This window comes from Triturus cristatus, chromosome 1_2, assembly GCF_964204655.1.
Source record: "Triturus cristatus chromosome 1_2, aTriCri1.1, whole genome shotgun sequence".
Lineage (NCBI taxonomy): Eukaryota > Metazoa > Chordata > Amphibia > Caudata > Salamandridae > Triturus > Triturus cristatus.
In genome coordinates, this window is record NC_140580.1 from 329,001,856 (window position 1) to 329,026,456 (window position 24,601).

The 24,601-nt window shown below is 43.3% G+C and overlaps 1 protein-coding gene across 1 annotated transcript in view; it reads right to left on the bottom strand.

The window, feature by feature from the left end:
- FBXL15 (F-box and leucine rich repeat protein 15) overlaps positions 1-24,601 on the bottom strand; it is a 34,234-nt gene that overhangs the window by 3,339 nt on the left and 6,294 nt on the right. The window contains exons 2-3 of the mRNA XM_085603911.1: positions 17,417-17,570; positions 12,639-13,141 (exon numbers count right to left, since the gene is read on the bottom strand). Coding sequence (XP_085460037.1) covers positions 12,639-13,141; positions 17,417-17,570 — 657 coding nt within the window. The remainder of the gene's footprint in view (positions 1-12,638; positions 13,142-17,416; positions 17,571-24,601) is intronic.

Here is a 24,601-nt window from a genome sequence, read left to right on the forward strand (position 1 = left end):
AGGCATCAGATTGGATCTGGAAACATTTGTATAGCAATTACACCACGTAGTTTGGCCTTGTTCTACCTCGTCCTTCTCCATCCCACACAGAAGTGATGTTGGGATGTGCTGGCGTCGGTTCCTTTTGCTCCATGCCAACCAATGCGGATTCGGAGCTTCAACTGTCATTCAACACGTTTTGTACTTTACCCTAAAACAAATGCAAGTGTGCAGGAAAAATGTCACCTAAACCTACAGGTTTTAAGCCCTGTAAGGACTGAACCCAACTGATGTTGGTTACCGATCCTCATATCGGCTACACTTGATGTTTTTGCTTATTTGTCATGTGCCACGATGAACAAAAAGGCCATCTGTGACCGAAAGGCAATGCTTGTGGTCGTTGAGATGAGAAAGTCGAAGACACGTTCCCAATTAAAATTTTGGGCGTGGCGGTTACGTTTTCCTGAGGTCATTCTCATGACCAGTCTTCATTGAAGTTAAGTTTTTTAGAAGAAGAACCATAACAATTTTAAAAATCTAAGCATGGTTCACCTGTGTCATACCACTCACACCGTTTGGGTTGCATGGCGCAGCTGGCACCTCTTGGCCTCTGAGCTGTTCTCCTCTAATGAAGTCGGCTTCCTTGTTTATTCCTTTTCAAATTCCATTTGATCGGGTGGCAACACCGGATCAGTTCCAAAAGCAAAATAGGACTATGGACAAGATCTCTGGTGCCACACTGGATCCCACTAGAATACCTTCGGGCTCCATGGATCTGGAGACCCCTAGCTGGTTTACAATTGGTCGATTTGTACTTGACACCAGCTATGCCTCTTGACCTTGTCCTAGGGTCGATAAGATCACTGGATCTGGCTCCGTTGAATCCGGATCGAACAACATCTCTGGCTCCATCCTCAGAACTGCATCAGAAACCACGGTCGCATCAAATGGCGCCGCTAACTTCGATATCAGCAGCGATTATGTTTTCGACCCTGGTCAAAGATCCAATTGTTTTGATGGATACCGAAGCTCATGCTCCTCGCTCTAGACCTAGGGCATGTGCTTATTCTGAACCTGACTAAACTTGTTCATTTTTGATGAAGAACATCAACCCTTTGAGCAAAGTGATGTGTTTGATGGACTCAATTCCTCTTCAGACATTGATCTGGCTTCTCCTAATCTGGTCATTACCACTGAAGAGACTGCATCTTTTCCGACAGTCAGCAGGAGGTCGGCAGTTAGCCTTGATCTTACCCAACTCCTCAGGAGATAAAGACAATCTTCCTTACAGAGATTTTGAACCTAGCTTAGTCCTCTCAGAAGCCCTTATTAACTTTTAATGAGGCCTTTACAGATGTGCGGATGTGGCGCTTGGGCAAATCAGAATCTTGCCCTCCAGTTAATAGAGAGGTGGAAAAAAGACATTGGCTTGGGAGATTTTGATTTTTTTTACTACAACATCCAACTCCAGAGAGCCTAGTGACACAAGCGTCTACGAGTCCTACAAACCTAAATGCCTTTCCATTGACCCTCATGCAACAGAGTCAAAATCTTTTACCAGTTTGGCCCTTAGGTTGGTTAATGCAACATGCCTCCTGGGAGACATTCTTGTGCATTATGGGATAAAGTATGTGATGTCCTGGCGGCAGTCCCTGAGGAAGTATGTCAGATCTTGCAATGTTTGGTTTCTGATGGTCAGAATGCTGCAAAATTGGGCCTAGACACTACTGTATGGGAAGGGCAGTCAGCATCAGCATTGCGCTTTGATGGAATGCATGGATTCACTCCATTGGCTTCTCCACTGAAGTTCAATACTCGCTTATGGACATGCCCTTTGACGGCTGTAGGCAGTTTGGGGCAAAAGGCAATTCTGCCTTTAAAAGGTTCAGTGAGTAAAAGGACACTGCCTATTCTTTGAGCTTAGCATCACCAACAAGACAGATTCCTCAACAACGCCCTTGTCAATGTTTTAAAAGGGGCTATCTGCAAAAACAACTGCAGTATTCCTTTCATTAACAACAGACCTTTCAATCCCCCAGGGGGAAGAGGTCAGGGAGCTAGTCGATGGCGTTCAGGCTCCCAGGGGCAACGTTCTGCTCCGACCACAGATCCCCCTTCTACAGCCACCCCAAACCCCTTGTCATTGAACCTTGATAACACACAATCGGCTGGTTGAAAGAGTATCACTGAGATAAATGGGTGGCCCAGATTGTGGAACAAGGTTACTTCCTACCCTTCCTTTCCTCCAAACATATCACCCACAACATATAATCTCCCGGGGAAATCTTGTCTATACTCTAAGGAGAAGTTTTAGCTTGCATAGCCAAGGAAGCAATAGAGATGGTACTGGTTTCAGATATTGTGACTAGTTGTGACTCCCATTACTCTCTGATGCTGAAAAAGGATGGAGGCCCTCAACCCATCTTAGATCTTCGTCCCTCTGAAATTCTATCTCAAGAAAGACAAGCTGAAGATGCTACCCTGGCCCAAGTTCTGTCTGCCCTTGATCCAGGAGGTTGAATGGTAGCGCTGGACTTGCGAGACACATATTTCCATATTCCCGTCCTACAGTCCCACAGGCGTTTTCTGCAGTTTCAGGTGGGATCAGGAGCATTTTACATTTTCTGTGCTCACCTGTGGGCTTACTAGTGCACCTCAGGTGTTCACAAAGGCGATGGCAGTGATCAATGCCCATCTGCAGAGGTTGGGAATACTAGTCTTCCCATATCTCGATGAATGACTACTGAAAGCGGATTTGCCTCAAACAGTTTTGACCCACCTCCAGACGATGGCCAATCTGTTGACATCATTGGTTTTTTTTTTATACATGTGCTAAAGTCACACCTGACTCCTTTACAATGACTCCTATTCATTTGACCTATACTGGACATCTTGGTCTTCAGAGCCATCCCTTTGGCTGAAAGAGTCCAGGACATTTGAGCTATAATTCCGATGTTTCAAACTGAAGCGTAGGTCTCATTGAGGTCAGCACTGAGGCTTCTGGGCCTCTTGCATCCTACTTGTGGACCATGCCAGGTGGCACATGCAGGATCTGCAACAGGAACACAAATCTCAGTGGGCTCAGCACCAAGGAAATCTGTCAGATTCCATCCAGGTGTCAGAGAAGCTTATGAAACATCTGCAGTCGAGGTTTAACCATAATTGGACCGGCGGTAGACCGCTCTCCCTGCTCCACCCACAAATGACTGTTGTGACGGATGCATTAGTGGATTGGGAAGGTCATCTGGGAGAGGAAGATACCACGGGACTTTGATCTCCGGCGGAGGCTTGCTTCCACATCAACCTTCTGGAGTTGTGAAGAATTCGCTTGGCGCTGAAGGCGTTTCTCCCGACCATCTAAGTGGAACAGGTGCAGGTTCTCACAGAAAACACAACCGGCATGTTGTTTTGCAACAAAAAGGGTGGAGTTGTGTTGTGTGCCTTGATGTCAGGAGGCTCTTTGTCTCTGGAAATGTCTGACAGCACAGGATATTTCCCTGATAGCACAGCACCTGGCGGGATCTTTAAATGCCAGAGCAGACAAACTCAGCCAATGTTGTCTAGCGAATCACGAATGGCAGTTACACTCACAGGTGTTACAGTGCGTCTTCCAAAAGCGGGAGAACCCTGGCTCGATCTATTTTCCACTGCAGTGAGAGCAGTGTCCAAGATTTTGTAGGTTGGAGTTCACAAGGCAGTTTCCTTTAAGAGATGCCTTTCACCTCTATTGGGGCTCGGGATTCCTATACACTTTTCTGCCCCTCCCTCTCCTACCCAAAATACTCAGGAATATGAAGAGACCGAGTCAAAGTCACCCAAGTGGCTCCACACAACACTAGGAGAACTTATGGCCATGAGCGCATGTCTTCCAATACGACTGCCTCTTCGGGAGGATCTCAGTTACAACCAACATTCGATCTTTCTCTTGAAGTAGTCAGAATCATTTTGGAAGCCACACGTCTTTCTACAACAACTGTGTAGGCTTGAAGAAGTTGGTACAATGGAAGGTTTGCGTGCTCACTCTGCCAGGGCAAAGATTGCTACCGCAGTGCTAGCATACAGGTGCCAATCATGGACATCTAGTAGGCTAGTATGTGGGCATCCTTCCACATGTTCACCAGCCACTATGGCCTGGATAACCAGACTCAGGCAGGAGGGGCATTTAGCCTGATCTGTCCTGCCGGATTTCTTGGTCTGAGTAAATCCACAGACCCACCACCTAAGACGTACTATTTGGGAATCTGTTAAAAACATGAAGAATCTGTGGTTAGAAGTCTCTAGCAGAAAAACAAGTTACTTGCCTTCGTTAATCCAGTTTCAGGAAGAGACTAACCGCAGATTCCTCACCTCTCCTCCCTGTTCTGTGGAATGTTTCATTCAGTCCAATCTTAAGATTGCATCTCAAAAGTTCTGCACACTGTTTCACATTAGTTTCGCTAGGCTCTACAACCATCGACACAGACAGAGTTCAGAAAGAAAGCGATGTCAGCATGAGCAGGCATGGATTATATACTGGTCCAGACGCCACTCCGACTTGGTGTGGAGAGACAGAAGATAGAACGATGATGCTTGACATCACCTGTCAGCACACACTGGATTTATTAAGCAAATTACGCCTGAGGATATTCAAAAGGTAAGGACTCTGTGGTTAGACAGTCACTACCAGAAACAGTGTTACAATAGGTAAATAACTTGGTCAATAAATATTTTGCTATATTGTATTTCTTCCCTCCTGTGGTATTTAAGCGGTATCTAATACACAGTGTCTGTTAATCCACCACTGCCATTTTTGGAAACACCCAGCCAACAAATTCTGCCTTTCAAATGTATTTAGGGATTGGTGCTTCATGGTTCAGACCTGAAAGGAAAACATTCAATTTGTTACCCTGCTTATGGTTTGAGGGTGGAGACATATTCAAACACAATCCAGATTTAGCCCTGGCTGAGGGAGAAGAGATGGGTAAATACCATAAGGGCGGAGAAAAAACTGGAACAAAGGTTTGATGTACAAACAAGTCTGTGTTATGCCATAGATTTTTCAAAAGGTCCAAAAACAGGATGAAAGTGCTGATTTGTATGTCACTGCTTTACGGAGACAAATTTCTGAATGTTCATTTAATAATTTTACTGATCAATTAGTTAAGCATCAGTATATTGGTCATTGGTATGACAGGAGTACACAACAGAAATTACTTATTATGAGTAAATCCACTTTGGAGGAGGCTATTAAAGTAGAAAAGAGCATGGAATTATCTCAAATTCCAATAAAAGAATTGAATGAATTGCTAGGTGAGATCATTGCAGCAGTACATAATAATAACACGGTGGGAGGGATCAAACCTAATGAAAAAAAATTTTAAGCAACTCAACATTTATTTTGCTGCATGATGAAAGGTAGTAAGCTGTTTCCAGATAGAACCGTAAAATATAGATTGTGTTCCACATTGGGGCATTTTGCCAACGTGTGTCAGAGTTCAAGTGGCATTCAATCAAAAGTAACAAGTGTTATTGAACATGAAGTTTCATTTCACGCAAGCCAACATCCCCATCAAGAATTTCAAGACAAGGTGTTGGTAGTTACCAAAGAAGTTGTCACATAAGGCGATCCTTTGGAATACTAGAGTCTTACATGGATGTTAATGTGGGTGACAACAGTTTACTTTTATTAGTGGATAATGGCGCCAGGATCACTATGATTACTAAAGATCTTTTTCTGGAAACATGAGGGAATAAAGTGCTGCTTTCTCTGAATAGATCCTCGGTCTCCTATAAAGGGAGGAAAATAGATTTGTAACGCCACATTCAGTGGCGTAACGAAACTTGCGGGGGCCCCCCGCAAAGTGCATGAAGGGGGGTCCCATGCTTCAGACCCAGTCAGAAGATCTTAGGCCCGTCCGTGCACAGCACGGGAGGGGGTCCCCTGAAGCTCAGGGGTCCCAACACAGTGAGGGGGCTGCGGGAGCTATTGTTACGCCACTGGCTACACTGAAGATTTACTTGAATTCAAAGGGCATAGAATCCAGGGGAAACTTTACGTTGACTTCAGAGACCTAACTATCTTGGGGTGGTTTCATCAGGACTGTTTGGGATTGTTCCTAAGGCCAGGCACAAAGAAACAGGTCTGGGTCATCAAAGATCAATCTGCTTTGATGATCTCATCCGTGAATTCCCTGGTGTTTTTTTCAAATGAACTAGGTAAGATGAGAGGGTTTATACATCAGATCAAAGTGAAAGAAAATGCTGCCCCAGAAAAGCATAAGGTATGAGCAGTCTCATTCAGTTTGAGGAGTGATCTGGAGAAAGAATTGTTGCTATCATATGAGAAAGGTGTGATAGAACCTGTAGAGCGGTTATCGCCTTTAGTAGTAGCTCGTAAGTGTTGGAAGGCGGACCCCGAGAAGTCGGCGAGACCACTCAGGGGGGGGGGCCCCCACACTGTACGAAGTAGCCGAGCGCGGCAGAGAAGCCTCCTGGGAGATCCTTCTCCTATTATGTACTAGCACAGTAACACCACCACACAGGACTCAAGGAGGTTGTCTCAAGACGAGCAATTCTTTATCAGCACTTAAAGGTTACGGGATCAATATTTACACGAAAAGGGATCAAGGGATCCACAAAAGTCTCAGTGTCTCTTTAGAAGGGAAGGGGTAGCGGGACAGTCTTTGGCAGGAGCTTGGTACGACGGTACCTGGGGCCCAGTTCTTATCCTCAAGCTGGAGGGCCTCCGGAACTCGGAGGGGTCGAGCCGCGACGGCGTCAGCAGGGCTCTGGCGTTCAGTTCGTGGAGAGCCGCGACCAGGTCAGCGGGGCTCTCAAGATGGTTTCTGCTCAGCTCGAGCCGCGACGTCGTCAGCAGGGCTCCGAGGGAGGTTTCAGCGAAGTTGGGCCGCGACAGCGTCAGCAGGGCCCCGATGTTCCGGGGGGCTTCAAGGTTTCAGCAAGAAGGAGCCGCGACGCAGTCTGCAGGGCTCGTGGTGGTTTCAAGCAAGAGTTCTTCTCCGTAGGGTCGGCCGCGATTCAATCAGCAGGGCTCTCGACTCCGGGATACAACTGCCGGTCTGTTGCGGGGTCGCCCCAGATATAGGCCTGGAGCCCTTTGAAGTCCGGACCCTTGCGCCCGGAGGGGCGGAGAGGCCGGGTTGGGAGCGGCCAGACGCCCAGCAGGAGAGGCGCCGGGCCCAGGAGAGATGGAGGCCGATCGCACCTCGGTGTGTTGGGACGGTTGGGGGTCCCATCGATACCGCCCTCCACCAGGGCGATGAGGTGTTCACGTGATACCCCCTGGCCAGTTCTTGGTGCCTCAATGTCTGGGCCTCGCTGGGGCCGAGGCCGGGTTGAGCGGAGTCAGGTGGACTGGTGTGCAGGGTCACGTGGCAGGCAACAAAATGGTGGAGCCCCGAGGTGTATGCGACATCGTGCGGCTCGAACGGGTGGCCCGTGGAGGCCAGGGCGGGGAACGGGCCCAACCCCAGGGAAGTCAGGACCACGCCACGAGGCCGGGTCCAACAGTAAGCATAAGAAGAATACGAGAATATGCAATGGTTTACACAGCCTCAATACAGTGATCTGGGTGAATTCTAATACTCTACCAATAATCAACGAATTATGAGAAATGCTAGATGGTACGGAATGGTTTTCAAAAAGGATTTGGCTTCCACATACCACTAGGTTGATTTGGAAGACGGTTCCAGGCATTTCATTGCTTTCAATTGCACAGCTGGCATAATATGATATGGTGGCATGCTATTTGGGTAGGCATCAGCAGCACTGGGATTTCAAAGAATAATGCGATCTTCTGAATAGTGTGGAAGGTGTTGGCGTATTCCAAAATAATATTCTAGTCTTTGCAAGGAGTTTGCAGGAGCATGATCAAGGCTTACACAAAGTGCTTAATATTTTGCTGAGAGTAGTGATAAAGAAAACAAATGTGGGTTATAGAAAAGAAAATTGAATTTTTGATTAATGTAATATCCAATGAGGGGATAAAACCTAGACCCGGTTTAGTCTAGGCTGCAGAAGAGTGTCCTATCTCAAAAGAAAAAGATGAACTGCGTTCCTTTGTTGGTCTCTGAATTCTTTATGAAATGTATTCCTGACAATGCCTCAGTTCCAGTACTTTTTTGTACTGCCACTGGGTGGAGTAATTTCTAGCCTTCTGCATGACCGAAAATTATCATCTATAAGTTAATGCGAGTGTCTTTTACATCCTACATAAAGGAGTCTTCCATAGCCAAGAGCAGGGAGAATAATCAACTCCCACACATTACAAATTTAAGATTATGCCCTTGACTAATGATGTGAAATATATGAACATAATCGGTTTGATCCATGAGATAAAGACTTCTCTACCCAAGCTTGTGAATGGTCTCTAGACCTTTTTATATAGATAGTTTATTTACAGGGCCACTCTAGAGAGATGTGCTGCTAGGTTTCCTGGTTCACGTTTCGACATCCAAGAGATCCACCAATTATTTGATCTGAATGCTCACTGAACCTTCCTGTTGATGTGTAAATGTTACCAGCAGGGGGACTGGTGAGCAGGGAGGATAACCCACCTGCATATCTATATTTCAAAATGCTGAAGGCTGTCAGGCTGTCTTGTCATTGGTTTTTGTTGTGTTTGAGGCAAGGTGCTACAATTGGGGATCAGTTTACACAGGTCATGGGGGATAAGTCAATGTGACAGTTGCAATGACCTGGTACTCTGATGCTTGAGGTGGTACGTGGTCGAGAGAAGAATGTTCGTCAGTACTAAGACAAGAATACGACCAGCAATATAACCAAGATTGAAAAACGCTGAAGAACAACCTTGAACCTTAAATACACTTCTGTGGCTATTAAGGGCATGTAAAATATTTAAAATATACACCCTTTACAAGAAGAGCAGGTCACACATAGCTTTGCTACAGGAGACACACAGAGAGAAGTGTGACTTGCACTGAAATGTCAGGGCTGCGGTTTAACACTGGGTACTCAGAGTATGCCCCGGGAGCATCAACATGGATAAGACCAGGATTGCCTTTCCCAGCTTACCAAACTATATCGGACCAGGATGCTATGTTGTTGTATTGGGCAAGTTCTATGGAATAGACTTTTTACTTGACAGTATATATGCTCCAAACACTGATCAAATTTGATTCCTAAAGCAGTTGACGAGGCAGTTTGTAAAAATTTTTTAAAAAACACATTTCGTGGAGACTATAATGGAGTAAGTGAGGTGCTTAAATCTAGGTCCTACCCTCCCATACCCCCTTCGTCAGTGGTTAGAACAGAGCTAGCTATAGAGAAATGGGCAGGTAACTGGGATGTGGTTGGTTCCTGCTCAACCTAGATGCCAGATAGTAGCCATACTCCTTACCAATCCATGACTTACATGGCAGATTAGAAAAGATATATAGTTCTACATCACTACATGCTTCAGTTCTGCAAACAGAGTACCTATGTAGAAGTATACCAGATCATAATTCATTGTTATAGGGATTCCAATAAAGTGTACAGAAAGCAACTGTTCCACATGTAGCCATCTTGGAATACGAGATTTGGCACTTCTTTAGGAATAATGAAGATACAGCGCTTAGCACTTTATAGGAATGTGAGGCATTCAAGGTGGTGATTACAGAGCACTGCATATCAACAGTCTATGAATCATGAATGGACATAGTTAAGGAATCAGATACACTTGAAATGCAAATGTACAGCCTGAAGAAGGCAATAGCTCAGAGAGGCAGAGGGGACAATCAGTTTACTGAACTGAAAGAAAGACATGCTAAAGCACTGTAAAGATTGTGTTGTTTGTTTATAGACCCTATATGACAAACAAACACAGGGAACAATATAAAGAAGGGAGTTTGTTAGACTGGCTGTTTAAATCAGAGTCTAAAGGAATTCCAATAAGAAGTGTCTGGGACAGTGGAGGGAAGACAAAGCACACACAGTATGATATTTATTAATTAGACATTTTGTGATTATTCAATGTTATAGGGGGCAAAAGACCAGGCTACACCTGGGTAGCTGGAAGATTTCCCAGACAAGGAAAATACAGACCCTGTGCCCCAGATCAAGTAGAACAGTTGGATAAACCACTGACTTCTAGAGGTAGAGAAAGCAATTCCTGATCTATCTAAAAGGAAAACTTTTGGAACAGCTGCCAACCCATTTAATTCTATAGTACAAATGTAGACATAGTGGCACCAAAGCTTCCAGAATTATAAGCGGCTACAGTGCTGAAGTTATATCCCTTCTTTCAAAAGAGAGGCATTGATATGTATTACTTCCCAAACTAGATAGAGATCTGCAAACAGTATGCTCTTACATACCCTTGCCCATGAATTATATTATTCTTAGGAACGCCACAGTGAATGGTATACTTAACAAACTGCCATGCACTGACAAATCAGAGCAGAGTACCAGGTCGTAATACTGTCTTGAATATACAGTGCTTGTTTTACATGTTGAAAAAATAGTCCAGACACATAAACTACACTACTAGTAGTGGCAAGAGATTTTGAGAAAGCATTCAACACAGTAACCTGGAAATATATTTCTGCTACACTAGGTCGATCAGGAATAGGAGAGATTAAAAGGACATGGTTGATGCTATTGTACACCTAATTTAAGAGTCCGGACTGAGACATATTATTAGAATAATACTTAATAATGGCAAACTGCAAAAATGCACACTGTCTCCATTAATATTTGCCTTGATTATGGAACCCTATGCAAAGGTGGTACACTCCATGGGCAAAAACATGGTATTATCAGAAAGGGTAGCATACACACAATGTCACTGTATGGGGATGATATGCATTTAATCATATTGCATGTTGACCAAAGGCTTACCCTGATGATTGCTGAATTGGATGAATTTGGGAACATCTCCAGAATAATTGTAACTTTGATGTAACTTTGATGAAATCATGCACAAGTCCAATAAGAAGCCATTCTGATGGGAATAACCTAACCCATCATTTTTTAACATTTAGGTACATGAGCAAACAAATTTATCACATGGAAGCTGATAACATTTTATGGTAATATTGGCAGAACATGGACATGTCTTAGAGGACGTGTGACATTTTTAACAATATACCTATGAAGTTGCCCAACAGGTTATTTGAAGAGATATAACCACACACAAGAGAGGTGGAGGACCAAATCCTTGCCCTACAGCCTCCACTCAATTTACTCAACTGTAGAAGCTCATATGTACATCAAGGGGAATTTCCCAAATTCTGACTATGCCAGTCTTCCTGAACACCCAGGTGTTTAAGGCCTCATTCACATATTTGTGGTATGCTTTATCATTGGCCAGTCCGCCCACTGAGTTAGGACAGTGCCAACCTGGTGGTTTCAACCTTAACCCAAAAGGGTAAAAGTGAGCTCATAATAAGGTGGTGCTGCTCAACATAGGGCTCCAGAGATTCTAGAAATAAAAATTAAATAACCTCCGAGTAATCCACGGACAAGAGCCTTTATTATTAGGGAACACAGAGTAGTAAAGTGTGGTAGACTGCACTGGCGTAGAGTGCAGTGATGTATAGTAGAGTGGTGCAGAGTAGACTGCAGTGTTGTAGATTTCAATGAGTGGAGTGGCGCAGAATGAAGTAGAACGGCTTAGAGCGCAGTTGTGTAAAGTGCAGTGGCATAGTGTAGATGGTTTCAGAGGAGAGTACAGTGACATAGAGCGCAATGGTGCAGTGGCATAGCGTGAAGTGGCATAGAGTAGAGTATAGAGGCATAGCGTGCAGAGTAGTAGGGGATAGAGTGCAGTGGCTTAGAGTGCATTGGTTTTGCGTAAAGTGGAGTAGAGTATATTAGCACAGAACAATGGCGTAGAGTATAGTGGTGCAGAGTACAGTAGAGTGGAGTGGTGTAGAGTGGCGTAGAGTGAAGTGGCATAGAGGAGATTATTTCAGAGTAGAGTGAAGTGGCGTAGAGTGGAGTGGTGCAGGGTAGAGTGCAGTGGCATAGAGTAGTGGGGCAGAGTGCAGTGGCATTGAGTGCAGTATTGCAGAGTAGAGTGGAATACAGTGGAGTTGTGCAGAGTAGAGTGGAATGGCCTAGACTGGAGTGGTGTAGAGTGCAGTGGTGCATAGTACAGTGGGATAGAGAGCAGTGGCACAGAATATAGTGGTGCAAAGTAGATTAGAGTGGACTAGCATACAGTGTAGTGGAGTAGAGCGTAGTGACGTAGAAATCATTGGCTCTGAAATAAAACCTTATAAGTACCGGTACAGATTTGTTGTATGACATCTTTTTGGAACGGGTGAGGGGAACCAAAGAAATGAACAGTGGTCCCTGGCTGGTAATGTTGGTTCCTAACTTGGTTCCCTTTCAGGTAAGTTTGAGAGAGACTCATAGGACACCACCTGTTTGGTTTTCCCAGTCTAAATGGTAAGTTGGTATGCATGCACTGCCTGGGGGCTAAAGGAATTCAACTGGAGTTAGCTAGGCCTGTCTAGGTACACAAGATGCTATTTCATAAATTCATTACATGAATAGGTTAGGCGTGCAGTTGTGAAATTTACATGTAGCTAGTTGTTGCTTGCAAAGACTAGGAAATATGAAAACAGCAAGTAGCAGTAGTAGTAATAGTAAAGTGGCTGTAATCTTAACCCTGGTCTATAAGAAACAAATGTGTGTGATTCATATCGAGGTACCTGATAGATTCGTTCTTGACCCTCAGGCAGCCAGTCAGGTCTAGATGTTCCAGATCCCTGCAGCATTTGGCTACTTCGTGCACTGCAACATCTGTAATGTTGGCATTCACTGCGAGGGAGAGGGATTTTAGCTTGCAACTGTTCTGTGCCAAGTAGCACACTACCTCGTCCTTTAGCTGACGACATGCAGTCACATCAATCGACTCCAAGTCCTTGCAGTGGTCAGCTAGGCTACGCAAAGAAAGGCCATCTACCCACTCACAGTGGGCCATAGAAATGTTTTGAAGGTGAGGGCAGCTTAGACATATGGCCACCAGCGACTGCCGGCTCAGAAGAAGACAGTTGTTCAAGTTGATGCTCAAGAGGTGATGGTTCTGGCCCACAACAGGAAGAAGCTCCCGGTCGGTCAGCCACTCAGAGCAGCTCTGGAGGTTCAGTCGGTGCAGCACCTCGTTCTCCTTCAGCATGTTACAGAATGCAGCTTTAGGCAAGTGTGAACCTATCTGATATAAAAATAGAAAGTCAGAAACTAAGAAGCAGTAAACACAAAATGTCTCTTATTTCAACACAGAGCCATACAGCATGCTAATCATTCAAGATGATTTGATAAAAACAGATGCCCAAACTAGTGCATAGTAATAGAGATACAACCAAAAATGATGTAAGAAGAGGCCAAAAAGAGGTATGGCACTGTAGGTGACCCAGAAAAGCTGATTTACCAGGGAAATAACTGCAGGGGCAAATGCATTTGCATCACTTCGCCCTAGAAGCACAGCGCTTTTTGTTTCACCTACATACCGGATCCAACACGCAAAATGTCCTGCACGATAGTACAATAAAATGGAAGCTAGAGACGTAGGCTGAAAGTGCACCTAAGAGCGATCATTTATAGTTGCCCGTCGGTTAATTTGTATTTCAGAAGTAGTGACAACACATTTCAGTTCTCCATGCAAGTGAAACCTATGGAAGAGATGCCCGAATTCACTTCCAGTATTATTCCGTAGTTGGTACATTCCATTACTCTTGGGACTCAGAATATCACCAGTCTTTCAAACATACAGAATTCACACCAACAGGATGAGAAATGGCATCAACGAAGCAAACCAATTACTTAAAAGCAAATTTATTACAAATTAATCAAGGAATATCACATTAAGTCAAAATGTTATACATATACATAAAAAGGTAAACTGTTTACCAGATTTTAAAACAAAGAATAAAACTTCCTTTGAAGAGCAGTAACACATAAAATTAAATCACAATAAATCTACATATACGATACAAAATTGGGAAAGAAAGCACAGGACAAATAATCCTATTCGGACACAGGAAATCGTTAACTCGCAGATTGATCAGTTCTAACCACAGTAGATTTCAGTCACAGTGTACATGGCATAGAACCGTTATCATTGCAAATTTTCAACAATTTCCTTCTATAAGAGCATCGACGCGTTTCGGTAGGCCACACATTACAGCCAACACCTTCCTCAGGATTAGTTGTAGATCCCAATTCTAATATTATTAAAATAATTATGGAGACATAGGAGAATCACAGTCTCTCTTGTCCAAGTTGAATCCAATGTTCAGCGTTTCAGTGCCGTCACAAATCTTATATCTTCATTAGATTTATTTTTCGTAGTTATTCAATTGTCTATTTTTCATAAGTGTCCTCATCTGGATCGAGATACTGCAGATTTATTGCCGACTGCTTGTGTTCAGTCCATACGGATCCTTTATCATTTATTTGTTGTATGTGTATCAATCCTGAGAGATACCATTTAGTCTCCCGAATGATCTCTTAAAAATGTTTCCGTTATGTATCAAGAGGTCGGTAACGATGAGTTCGTCCCAAAACTGGGATCAAGAGACTCCCTTATTTGGGTCCGACCGCCTCCGCAAAGTGGATTCCTTCAGATCAGATGATAAAGGATCCGTATGGACTGAACACAAGCAGTCGGCAATAAATCTGCAGTATCTCGATCCAGATGAGGACACTTATGAAAAATAGATGATTGAATAACTACGAAAAATAAATCTAATGAAGATATAAGATTTGTGACGGCACTGAAACGCTGAACATTGGATTCAACTTGGACAAGAGAGACTGTGATTCTCCTATGTCTCCATAATTATTTTAATAATATTAGAATTGGGATCTACAACTAATCCTGAGGAAGGTGTTGGCTGTAATGTGTGGCCTACCGAAACGCGTCGATGCTCTTATAGAAGGAAATTGTTGAAAATTTGCAATGATAACGGTTCTATGCCATGTACACTGTGACTGAAATCTACTGTGGTTAGAACTGATCAATCTGCGAGTTAACGATTTCCTGTGTCCGAATAGGATTATTTGTCCTGTGCTTTCTTTCCCAATTTTGTATCGTATATGTAGATTTATTGTGATTTAATTTTATGTGTTACTGCTCTTCAAAGGAAGTTTTATTCTTTGTTTTAAAATCTGGTAAACAGTTTACCTTTTTATGTATATGTATAACATTTTGACTTAATGTGATATTCCTTGATTAATTTGTAATAAATTTGCTTTTAAGTAATTGGTTTGCTTCGTTGATGCCATTTCTCATCCTGTTGGTGTGAATTCTGTAGGTTTGAAAGACTGGTGATATTCTGAGTCCCAAGGGAGATCTTTCTTTTTGACCACGGTCTTATTAGGTACCCCTCTCTCTTGGCGTGGGGTCCCTCTCTCTTTGTTTTCGAACATTCCATTACTCACCTAGACTCACTACAACTGAGCAATTATGATCCGCTTGTCCCTACTTACTCTAGTTTACTCACATTTATTGTCGCATTACATTTAACAGTACAAAATAGTCGCCAGTTTACTGCAAACTTAAACACATCTTAAATGTGTTGTTTTTAATACATTTTTTATTGGCATGTTGTAACTGGTAGTATTCATTGCATAACATTCAAGTTTAATGATACATACACGGTGTATTCAAAAGTCATACATTGTTTGTGTAAATTTCCATACTGTTCATCATTTCTATGTCCCTTTTTCATTGACAACATAGCTACAGAGTGTTATTGTAGACGTCGCTTTATCTTTGGCCCTGATCCTTTATTCACTGACATCTGACATTGGCTCCTCCTGAGGGGGCTCACAGATGTTGCCCCGGAAAGCATTCCATTTTCCCCATACCTGTGTCCATTTCTTGGGGCACCCTCTATGCACATAGACTGCTTTCTCTGCTACCATTACGGTATCCATTTGACAGCACCATTGGCAATAGGTAGGAGTATTCCCCGTTCCCCAGTGTTGTGCTATATTTCGTTTCGCTATCACCATACCTAACGTCGCCCAGTCTTGAGTCATGTGGTTCAGATCTGTAGGCTCCCAAATATTGAGTATCATCTCTTCGGCTCCAGCAGGACAGCAGCCCCACCAACCTGTGAAATCGTGTGCATGAGCGCCTCCCAGTAAGGTGTGATTCCTGGGCAGTCCCATAGTGTGTGGTCGAATGTGCCTAGTAGGTCACACTGTCTCCGGCAGTGTGGTGTGTCTGTCCGACCTAGTCGGTGCATAGTTATTCGCGTGTAGTAGATTCGCGTGTAGTAGATTTGGTGGAGGATTTTTGGTTGTACTCATTTTAATTTGGAGGGTATCGCAATAACACATTCAAAATGTCATAAGGAATGTGCATTGAGGAACACCATGATGTACCTGGACGATGTATTTTTCATTTTATAAGCTGAATAGATGGAACGTTTACCCCCCTGTGTTACCTGCAAGGGATCTTGAACTACACCATAGATAGACCACCACTCAGGGCTTGATGTTCCTCAGTCTATTTACTCAACATTCTCCCTGTTGAAAATGCCAATTTAAAGTGTTATTTATCAAAAGGTTTTACTTTTGCTTTTATATGAGTCCTCTGATATGTGGAGTGGCTGGTGTTTTCTTTGCAAACATTATAGGGGGTTTAAGGAAACTGGAATTATCACTTTAAAATTATTATTAAATGAAATGCTTTTTGAAACAATCTATAGATCCCAACAACTGAAACCGATATAAACCATGATAAATACTGAAATGCGGAAGAGTGAGAAAGACAAATACATAGTACTCTATACATTTGACACAAAGGCATGCCTACAGAAGTAGGATCCAGAGGGGTAAAAGTAAGCACATGAAGCATACAAATGGTAGGCTCGAATGGAACAAAAAACACTGGTTCTGGGTCAAACCTACAAGGGTGCAGACATGTTACTACCAATGTCTGTCAAATCCATTCACGATTCCCAATTGAGAACTTCCATCCGAATAACCTATACTGCAGCAGGCTTTTAAGACTCCACTAAAATTAATATATATTAAAGTTATTTCCCCAGTGTCCTGGGATCACAGTTCTTTAACGGAGAACACTTGTCCTTCAGCATGCTCTCTAAATATTTGTTTTATTGAATCCAAAATGTCCTAGCTAGCAGGAATTAAAGTTTCAATTATATGAAGGACACTTCAACTGTTACCATTCTACAGGTTAAATTATAAAACCTTAATTAGCATTCTCTCCCCTTGAATTTGCCTTAAGGAGGATCGTTCTTATCTTACAACACTACTGCCTTGAAAATATGTCCATTTCAAACCCATCCCTTTAACCTTGATCTGCATCTGAATACACATTATTTACAACTTACCTAAGCAATCACAATTTTTCATCTCTCCTTCCTACCCTCCAAAGAAGCAGATAGCAAAGGTAATGAGCCCACCTCAGAAGCAGACATATGGTATAAAGTGGATAACCATGGTAATGTGATACCTGAGTGGAGTCGAAGCAGTGGCAGTTTCTCAGATAAAGCTGGACGAGAGACTGGAAAGACTTGCTGACCCTTTGTAAACGCACAAGTTGATCAATTGGCAGGTAGTCCAAGATTCGTGGGAACAGAACATCCTCCCATGGTAGATCCAGTAAACTAAGACAAAAACAGGAAAAACAAGTGATTTAGGTTGAACACCGTAGATACTGGGAGATATGTGCCAAGGCAAAATTACAATCTCACAAACTCATAAGCTAGATTCTAAGTTCCCGACAAGTTGTTTCTACCACTTCCTCAGGGAAGCCATCCTCTGAATTCACTACCCATTCACTGTAATATGATAAACCAATGCTACTCTTTCCTTCTCTCACCCCAGCTCTCATCCAGTCATTTCTTTATCTCTAGTTTTAAGAGTACTCTTCCAAATACAATCTGTCCACATACTGTACAGGTTTTTGTTTTTCTTTAATAATTTGATTATTTCGATCATGTGCCCCTATCTTTATTTTGGGAATATCCCTAAATTCTAGCTGTGAATTCACTGAAGCAATAGAGAAACATAGTATTCTGCATTCACCATTCTGCCCACTGCCACGCAAGTTACTAATTTTTTAGTGATCTAAGTATTTACAAAGGACAGACTTCATGGGAAGCAGAGCTCTTGCCATAACGGTATCAACAGTAGCAGCTGTTGCGGCAAGGCCAGGAGGTCCTCCGGCAGTCTTGCAGTTGCAATGCTGGATGCCACTGACGCAAAATGGGGTGCTTCCCGACTCATGGATCCAGTATGTGTCAGCCCAAAAGGAGAATTGACGCGGGGGATTAAAAACCCCTATCCCAGACTACATTGGACAACCAAGTGGTTTTACAGCAGTGTGGTGTGCAAGTAAGCAATGCATGCAAATTCCTTGACAGGATATGTGCAACAGTGAATTCTGCACGAAGAATTCACCTATAAACTTCTTCCTTAAAACACACAGGTTTTCACTGTAGGGGAACTGCTCATCGGATTCGTGCTTTCAAAAGTCCGCCATTTTCAAAGACCGTGACTGGATTCGAGCTAGCCTGGCTGATGAAGGGTGTTACTCCGAAACCGGTCCCAGGATGCTTGTTTCCGGTCCAGGGAAGACCTGGCTTGGCAGTTCGGGCTGGACTGTTCCCATGAGGCACAGGGTCAAGACTGATTTGCATATAGCTGGGTCTGAACTGAGGTGGCGAAGTGAGCTAAAGAACAATGATAGATTCAACCAAGATCTGTGACTGGGGGTGAGTGTCTGAAAAGTTTCAGCACTCCGTCCATCATCTTTTTGTGTTTGCTTTATTCACCCTAAGTTGGCAGGGTATGCCCAGACGTGGGTCCCTTGCTCACTTTACCACTGGATTCAAGCTAGCCTGGCAGATGAAGGGTGTTACCCCGATTCGGTCCCAGAATGCTTGTTTCTGTTTCAGTGAAGACCTGGCTTGGCAGTTCAAGCTGGACTGTACCCATGAGGCACAGGGTCAAGACTGATTTGCATATAGCTGGGTCTGAACTGAGGTGGCGAAGTGAGCTAAAGAACAATGATAGATTCAACCAAGATCTGTGACTGGGGGTGAGTGTCTGAAAAGTTTCAGCACTCCGTCCATCATCTTCTTGTGTTTGCGTGACTGGGCTTTCTCCTTTCAATTACATGGCATTCAGACCTGGTACAATGCTTAAAATATCAGAGATGCGTCAATACCCTTCCTTCCTCGTGTGTTGTTTATAATTCACTATATGAACCCCTTTATTTTATTTGCTCTCAGGATCAGAAGTTCCGAAAATGTGAATGTGGCAACAAAGGTACAACCTGTGGGAGCATGGCTATGCCAGTCCCCTATTCTATATATGATATATGGGCTTGTGAGAGACGTGAGCCCAATAACTAGAAAGGAATTACAGTTCTCGAAGACCCAAAAAGATGAGCACAAGAGAATAGTTATCAACTGAGTTACCACTCCTGACTCAATGATGTCCTTCTAAGGTCCTACCGCTCTCAACACAGGGCCAAAAGTCCTTCCCTTAGCAGGTTCACATAACAGTCAAATGTTTCCAGCCACTTCTGGAAACAATCACAATCTTGTAACTGACCCATCTGTCGCAAATACAGTAGGAGAATCCAAAAAGGTCAATAATGGACCCTTTAACTGTAAATTCCATGGACACAAAAACATAGTAGTTTGTCGCACAGTAAACATTGTACCCTCCACAATGCAAGTTACTAACGTTTAGTTACTTAATTATTTATAGAGCACAGATGGTGCCCCATAGGAAGTGGAGCTCTTGCTAAAATGGTATCAACAGTAGCAAATACACAGTTAGTGGACTCTATTTGGAGAAGGGGGAGTGCAGTTGGCTGATGGAAAATTTAAGTTAGCACCTGTGAAGAAAAAAAGTGAGTTTTATGAACTTTTTACATAGTTTGAATTTCTTTCAAGTTTCTCACTGGTTTCCCATTTCAGTCGGCAATGCCGTTGTTAAAGAAAGCCAGTTGTTGACTGGCACAGATTTCTGACAAGTACATCCTTTTCTGGGTGGCAGCACTCTTTTTAAACGCAATTGTTTACGCAGGTGGTGCAAAGTTATTTTTCTTTTGTTTATAGCACAACATAAGGCAAAGCCTGCTGCAAAGAAAGCAGTGATAAATGGTGTAACTCATTAAAATGTAACTTACAAAGCCAACAAGTGCCTTTGTATGAGATAATGTATATGGTTCTCTGCAGGTTGTGGCAGAAAACTCTTGGTCCTTCAGTGGTGGGGAAATGTAATTGTATTTTTTTAATGCATTTTATCTGATGCTGATGTGTCTGCTAATGAATCCCCTAGCAGTAATTCTACCTGGGTCATTTTTGAGTCCATCCTAAACACCTCTAGACACTTTGGGCCCTATTATGAATCCTGCAGTCCGAGGACCACCAGACTCTTGGTGCGCGGCAGTACCTGATCCAGCAACCGCTGCACCGGCGGTCCGACCGCCCGATTCTGAATTGGGCAGCAGGATCACCCTTGGACTGCTGGCTCTGCCATGGAACCGCCATTCCCTGCCGTAGGAGCGGCGGTCAGAGGCTGCAATATGCTTGGCAGTCCCGCCAAGCATATTGCGAGTTACCTCTCAGCTAGGCTTTTCATGAGGGTTCCGTCAGCATGAAAAACCCTGGCGGAGACAAAACCGTATGTGGATGCACACAGGGGTGTATAACATGTGCCCTCCCCGTGTGCATGCACATAGGTTCCTGCATGGCATGGACTTTCGAGTCCTTACCGTGCAGGAACTTTGTGAGGCGTTCCCATTGCGGGGCCTTTGAAAGGGTACCGCAGGGGGAACCGCCAAGCCGTACGCCCTCCAGACCACTGAAAAGTAGTAATCTGGTGGGCGGGTAGCAGTGAACTTCGGCGGAGCAGTGGTTTGCACCGCCGCGCCACCACTCTGCTGAAAAATCGTAATACGGCCCTTTGTGTGTATGCCACAATGAATCTCAATAAATAATACCTATGGAAATAGCGTCCGACTATTGCAGCATCAGAATGATTAATTTGCACTTCTGTTTCCAAAATGCACTAGAAGGTCGGCTAAGTGAGTGCAGCAGATAACCCTTCCTTAGCACCATAAAATCCTTTGTGTGTGAAAGCTTACACTTTAATGTAATATATTGAATGAAGCAGATAAAACAAAAACAACCCTTAAAGTGTGCTCTTCAGCAATACCCCAGCAAAAATATACCTTTGCTGTGTTTTTAAAGACAAGCTGGGAGGAGTAGGGCGCACCACAGCTCAAACTGGTATGGGGTGGGAACCGCACATGAGGAAGAGACAGTAAACACATGCACTCTCATGGAGTGCTGAATGAAAAAGAAAACAATATTTCACTAAATGTGAGCAGTGGAAGGATACAAGTCAGCCAATCAAAAGGAACATAAAGAGGCTATACTCCAAAAAAGGGGCAAATAAAAAAAGAGGAAGACAACCATTGAATAAGAAGCTGGAAAAAATAAAGCAGAGTGGGTGGGGAGGAAAGAAGCACAAAAGAAAAAGAGCAACATGGAGCGTGGGGGGCTTAGCAGAGGAGAAGAACAAGACAGAGACAGAAAGCAGCACATATGTGAGAGAGCAACAGGGGTTAGAAGAAGCACAGGCGAGAGAGAGCTGGAAAAACACATGCAATCTAACGGAGTGCTTAACCAAAAAGAAAAAAGTATTTCCCTAAAAGTGAGCAGTGAAAGGATACAAGACATCCAAAAAAAGGTTAGTAAAAAGGTCATGCTCCAGGGGAGGGGCAAACTCAATAAACGTAAGGCAAGCAACCAAATGAGAAGCAAGCAAAATGACAGTGATAATAAAGCCAAACAATGGTAAGTAATGAGCAGGCTGTAAGCCTATTGTAAATTCTTGGTAAGTCCACTAGATCTTTCAAGAGGTAAGTCCTAAAGATATTGAAAAGGGAATCTAGTTAGGGGGCTTAGGATGATCAGTGTTATCATTGTTTAAGCTATCAAGCCAATCACACTCTGAAAGATAGCAGGGGCCATTGATCATGTTTCTTTTTCAAAACATCAGAGAAAATAATGTCTTACGGACATGGTTGTGTCAAGTCATTTAAAGAAGTGCACGCCCAAAAATGTGTAGCATTTGGAATATTTCATCTTGTTTTTAGGTCTCGCCTGAGACAGCGCTTTAGCGCTGCTCTGGCGAGACTTATAGTAAGCACTTTTGGAAGTGCAAACGAGTGCTTTCAGGCCGCCAACTGCTGTGCATGTGAGCCGGGCGCGCGCACCATTTGGCAGCCTGAAAGCACTCGTAGTCTTTCACTTTCGCGGCCGCTCGGCCGCTTTGATGTTTTATCGCGATTGCGATCACTTTCAGTTTCGCGCCGCTTGTTTACTTTGCTGCTGGCATTTCCACATCTGGCAGGTTCCTGCACTTACCCGACCCTGTTTATTTAATTATGTTTAATTTATTCATAATTAAATTACACTTAAATGATGCAGCCCACGCCAAGGCTCGAACCCTGTTTTCCTGCTCCAAAGTCAGCAGCGTTATTTGTTGAGCCACCACCTCGCACCGTTTGATGTAATTGGTTTCAGATGCTACATTTGTCCATCTCAACTGTGTTTTTTTTAAATTGTATCTGTCTCCCCCTCCATGTGTATTATTTTTTTAATTGGACTCTCCCCACCCCGAGATCGCTTTTATCTTTTAATACTTAAATAATGCAGCCCATGCCGAGGCTCGAACCCTGTTCTCCAGCTCCTCTGTGAACATCATCAGTGACGAGCCCAGTGAAGAGGCCTCCGCCTCCCACTACGAAATCCAACCGCTGTGACAGGCATCACTTGCAAGTAAGTGTTTCACTTTCTGTTTAATATTTGGACAGTTCCTTCGATGACCCTTGTTTAACATTATATCTGTTTAACTGCAGGGCACGCCATTTTCATTTTGTGTGCCGGCTGTTTGGCCGATGCTACAGGGAGGGGGCAGGGCACAGGGGCCAATCTCTTCAGAGCAACAGAGCTGCACCTAGTCAGAACGTGTGGCAATTGATGTTTGACTTCCTGTAGGCATGCTTTCCTCGGCTGCCACTGTAGTAACACACATTTACAATGCAGTAGGTCTCGTGTTTGCCAGACTTTGAGCTATTGGCATTTTAAATGACAATTAATAAAAGCCACTGTCATTTACAATGCCAATAGGTCAAACTCTCGGAAATGCAAAACCTATTGCATTGCAAATGCTTGTTTTGTATTAGTTGTTCAGGGTGTTGTAAACCTGTGTACTTTTAATACTTGCTCATTGGGCGTAATCAAGTTTCAGGCTTCTTGAGGTGTACATACTTTGCCATGCTCGACTGGATGATGAAATGCCATTTAAATAGGGATCTTCTGAGCATTAAAAACATTTGATTTAATAACGTTCTTTAGGCTCCAATGTGAATAGCATTTATATAGCATGGAAAGTCCCGGAAACACAATGGAAAGTTACTATGAGCCCAAAAAAGTCTACAAAATCCGATCTCAAGGTGTGGGAAATAGAGGTGCCAAAAGTAAAACAAAAGGTGTCACTGTACAGACCTACTTCTGTTCTTGTTGTAATAGCAGGTCCGCCAGGCACACAGAGCGTAAACAGGGCAGGCACTTGTATCAAGTGCCTGGGAAAGCATCACACGGGGGTAAAACTGGAAATTCGGGCTCCGGGCTTCGAGGCCAATGAAAACGGGCGCCCTGGGAAGGAGTCTGCTGACATTCGGACGCCTCAGTCGTTATATAGTATGCATATGGAAGCTGCAGAGCTTGGTCAGCTTTGATCCAGTGCTTAATTTGAGTAGGTGGTTTCTTTTGTTCAGCGCCAGCACTTAATTGTCAGCACAGGCTGTAATGATAGTCCACCACATGGCAGAGTCAGTCAAACGTCAGGAAAAAAATAAAAGATGCGCTCCTTTTATTCCACAAAACATTGTAAGACCTTCAAGACAGGCATACTATATAGAATGTAAAGGGGTCTTCATCTGTATAGTCGAGGAGATTACAGGACATTCTCCTAATGCAAAACAGATGTTTGTGCCTGGCGCGAATCTACATCATGGTGAGGGATAAGCTCACAAGAGCTATGTGAATGTGTATGGCGTCATCATTAAACACAAGATAATATTTTTGAATTATTTAACAGAACTAAAATGATTCACGTTATTATCTTTTGGTTGACAATGATCCAACTTCGATGACAGGATATGATATATGTTAATCTTACGAGACTTTTGTTTAGTTATCCTTAACTATTTATTTATTTTCCTTTTACCCCTTACTTCAGCAGTGACCTACAGTTTGTTTTACAAGCTTAGTATCCTGCTGTGTGCTGATTTGCATCTCACAGATGCTGCAGAACAAAAGATTACGATCTTTACTACAAGGCTTATTGGAACTGAATTAGCTTGTCCTGGTTTTCTTTCGCAAGTGGCGAAACGTGCTAATGTTTCACACTATAGCAGACTTGCAGTCTCCTTTTTTTCCTAAACAAATGCCAGTACATTACAATATATGAATACACTTACGAAACCAACGTGTAAGCAAATATATTTTAAAAGAAAGTTTAAAGCGTATTACAAAGAAAACCATTATTGATTTTTAACGGTGCAACTTTTATTTGTGTGTAGCTTTAAGCACGTAGCTACAGTTGC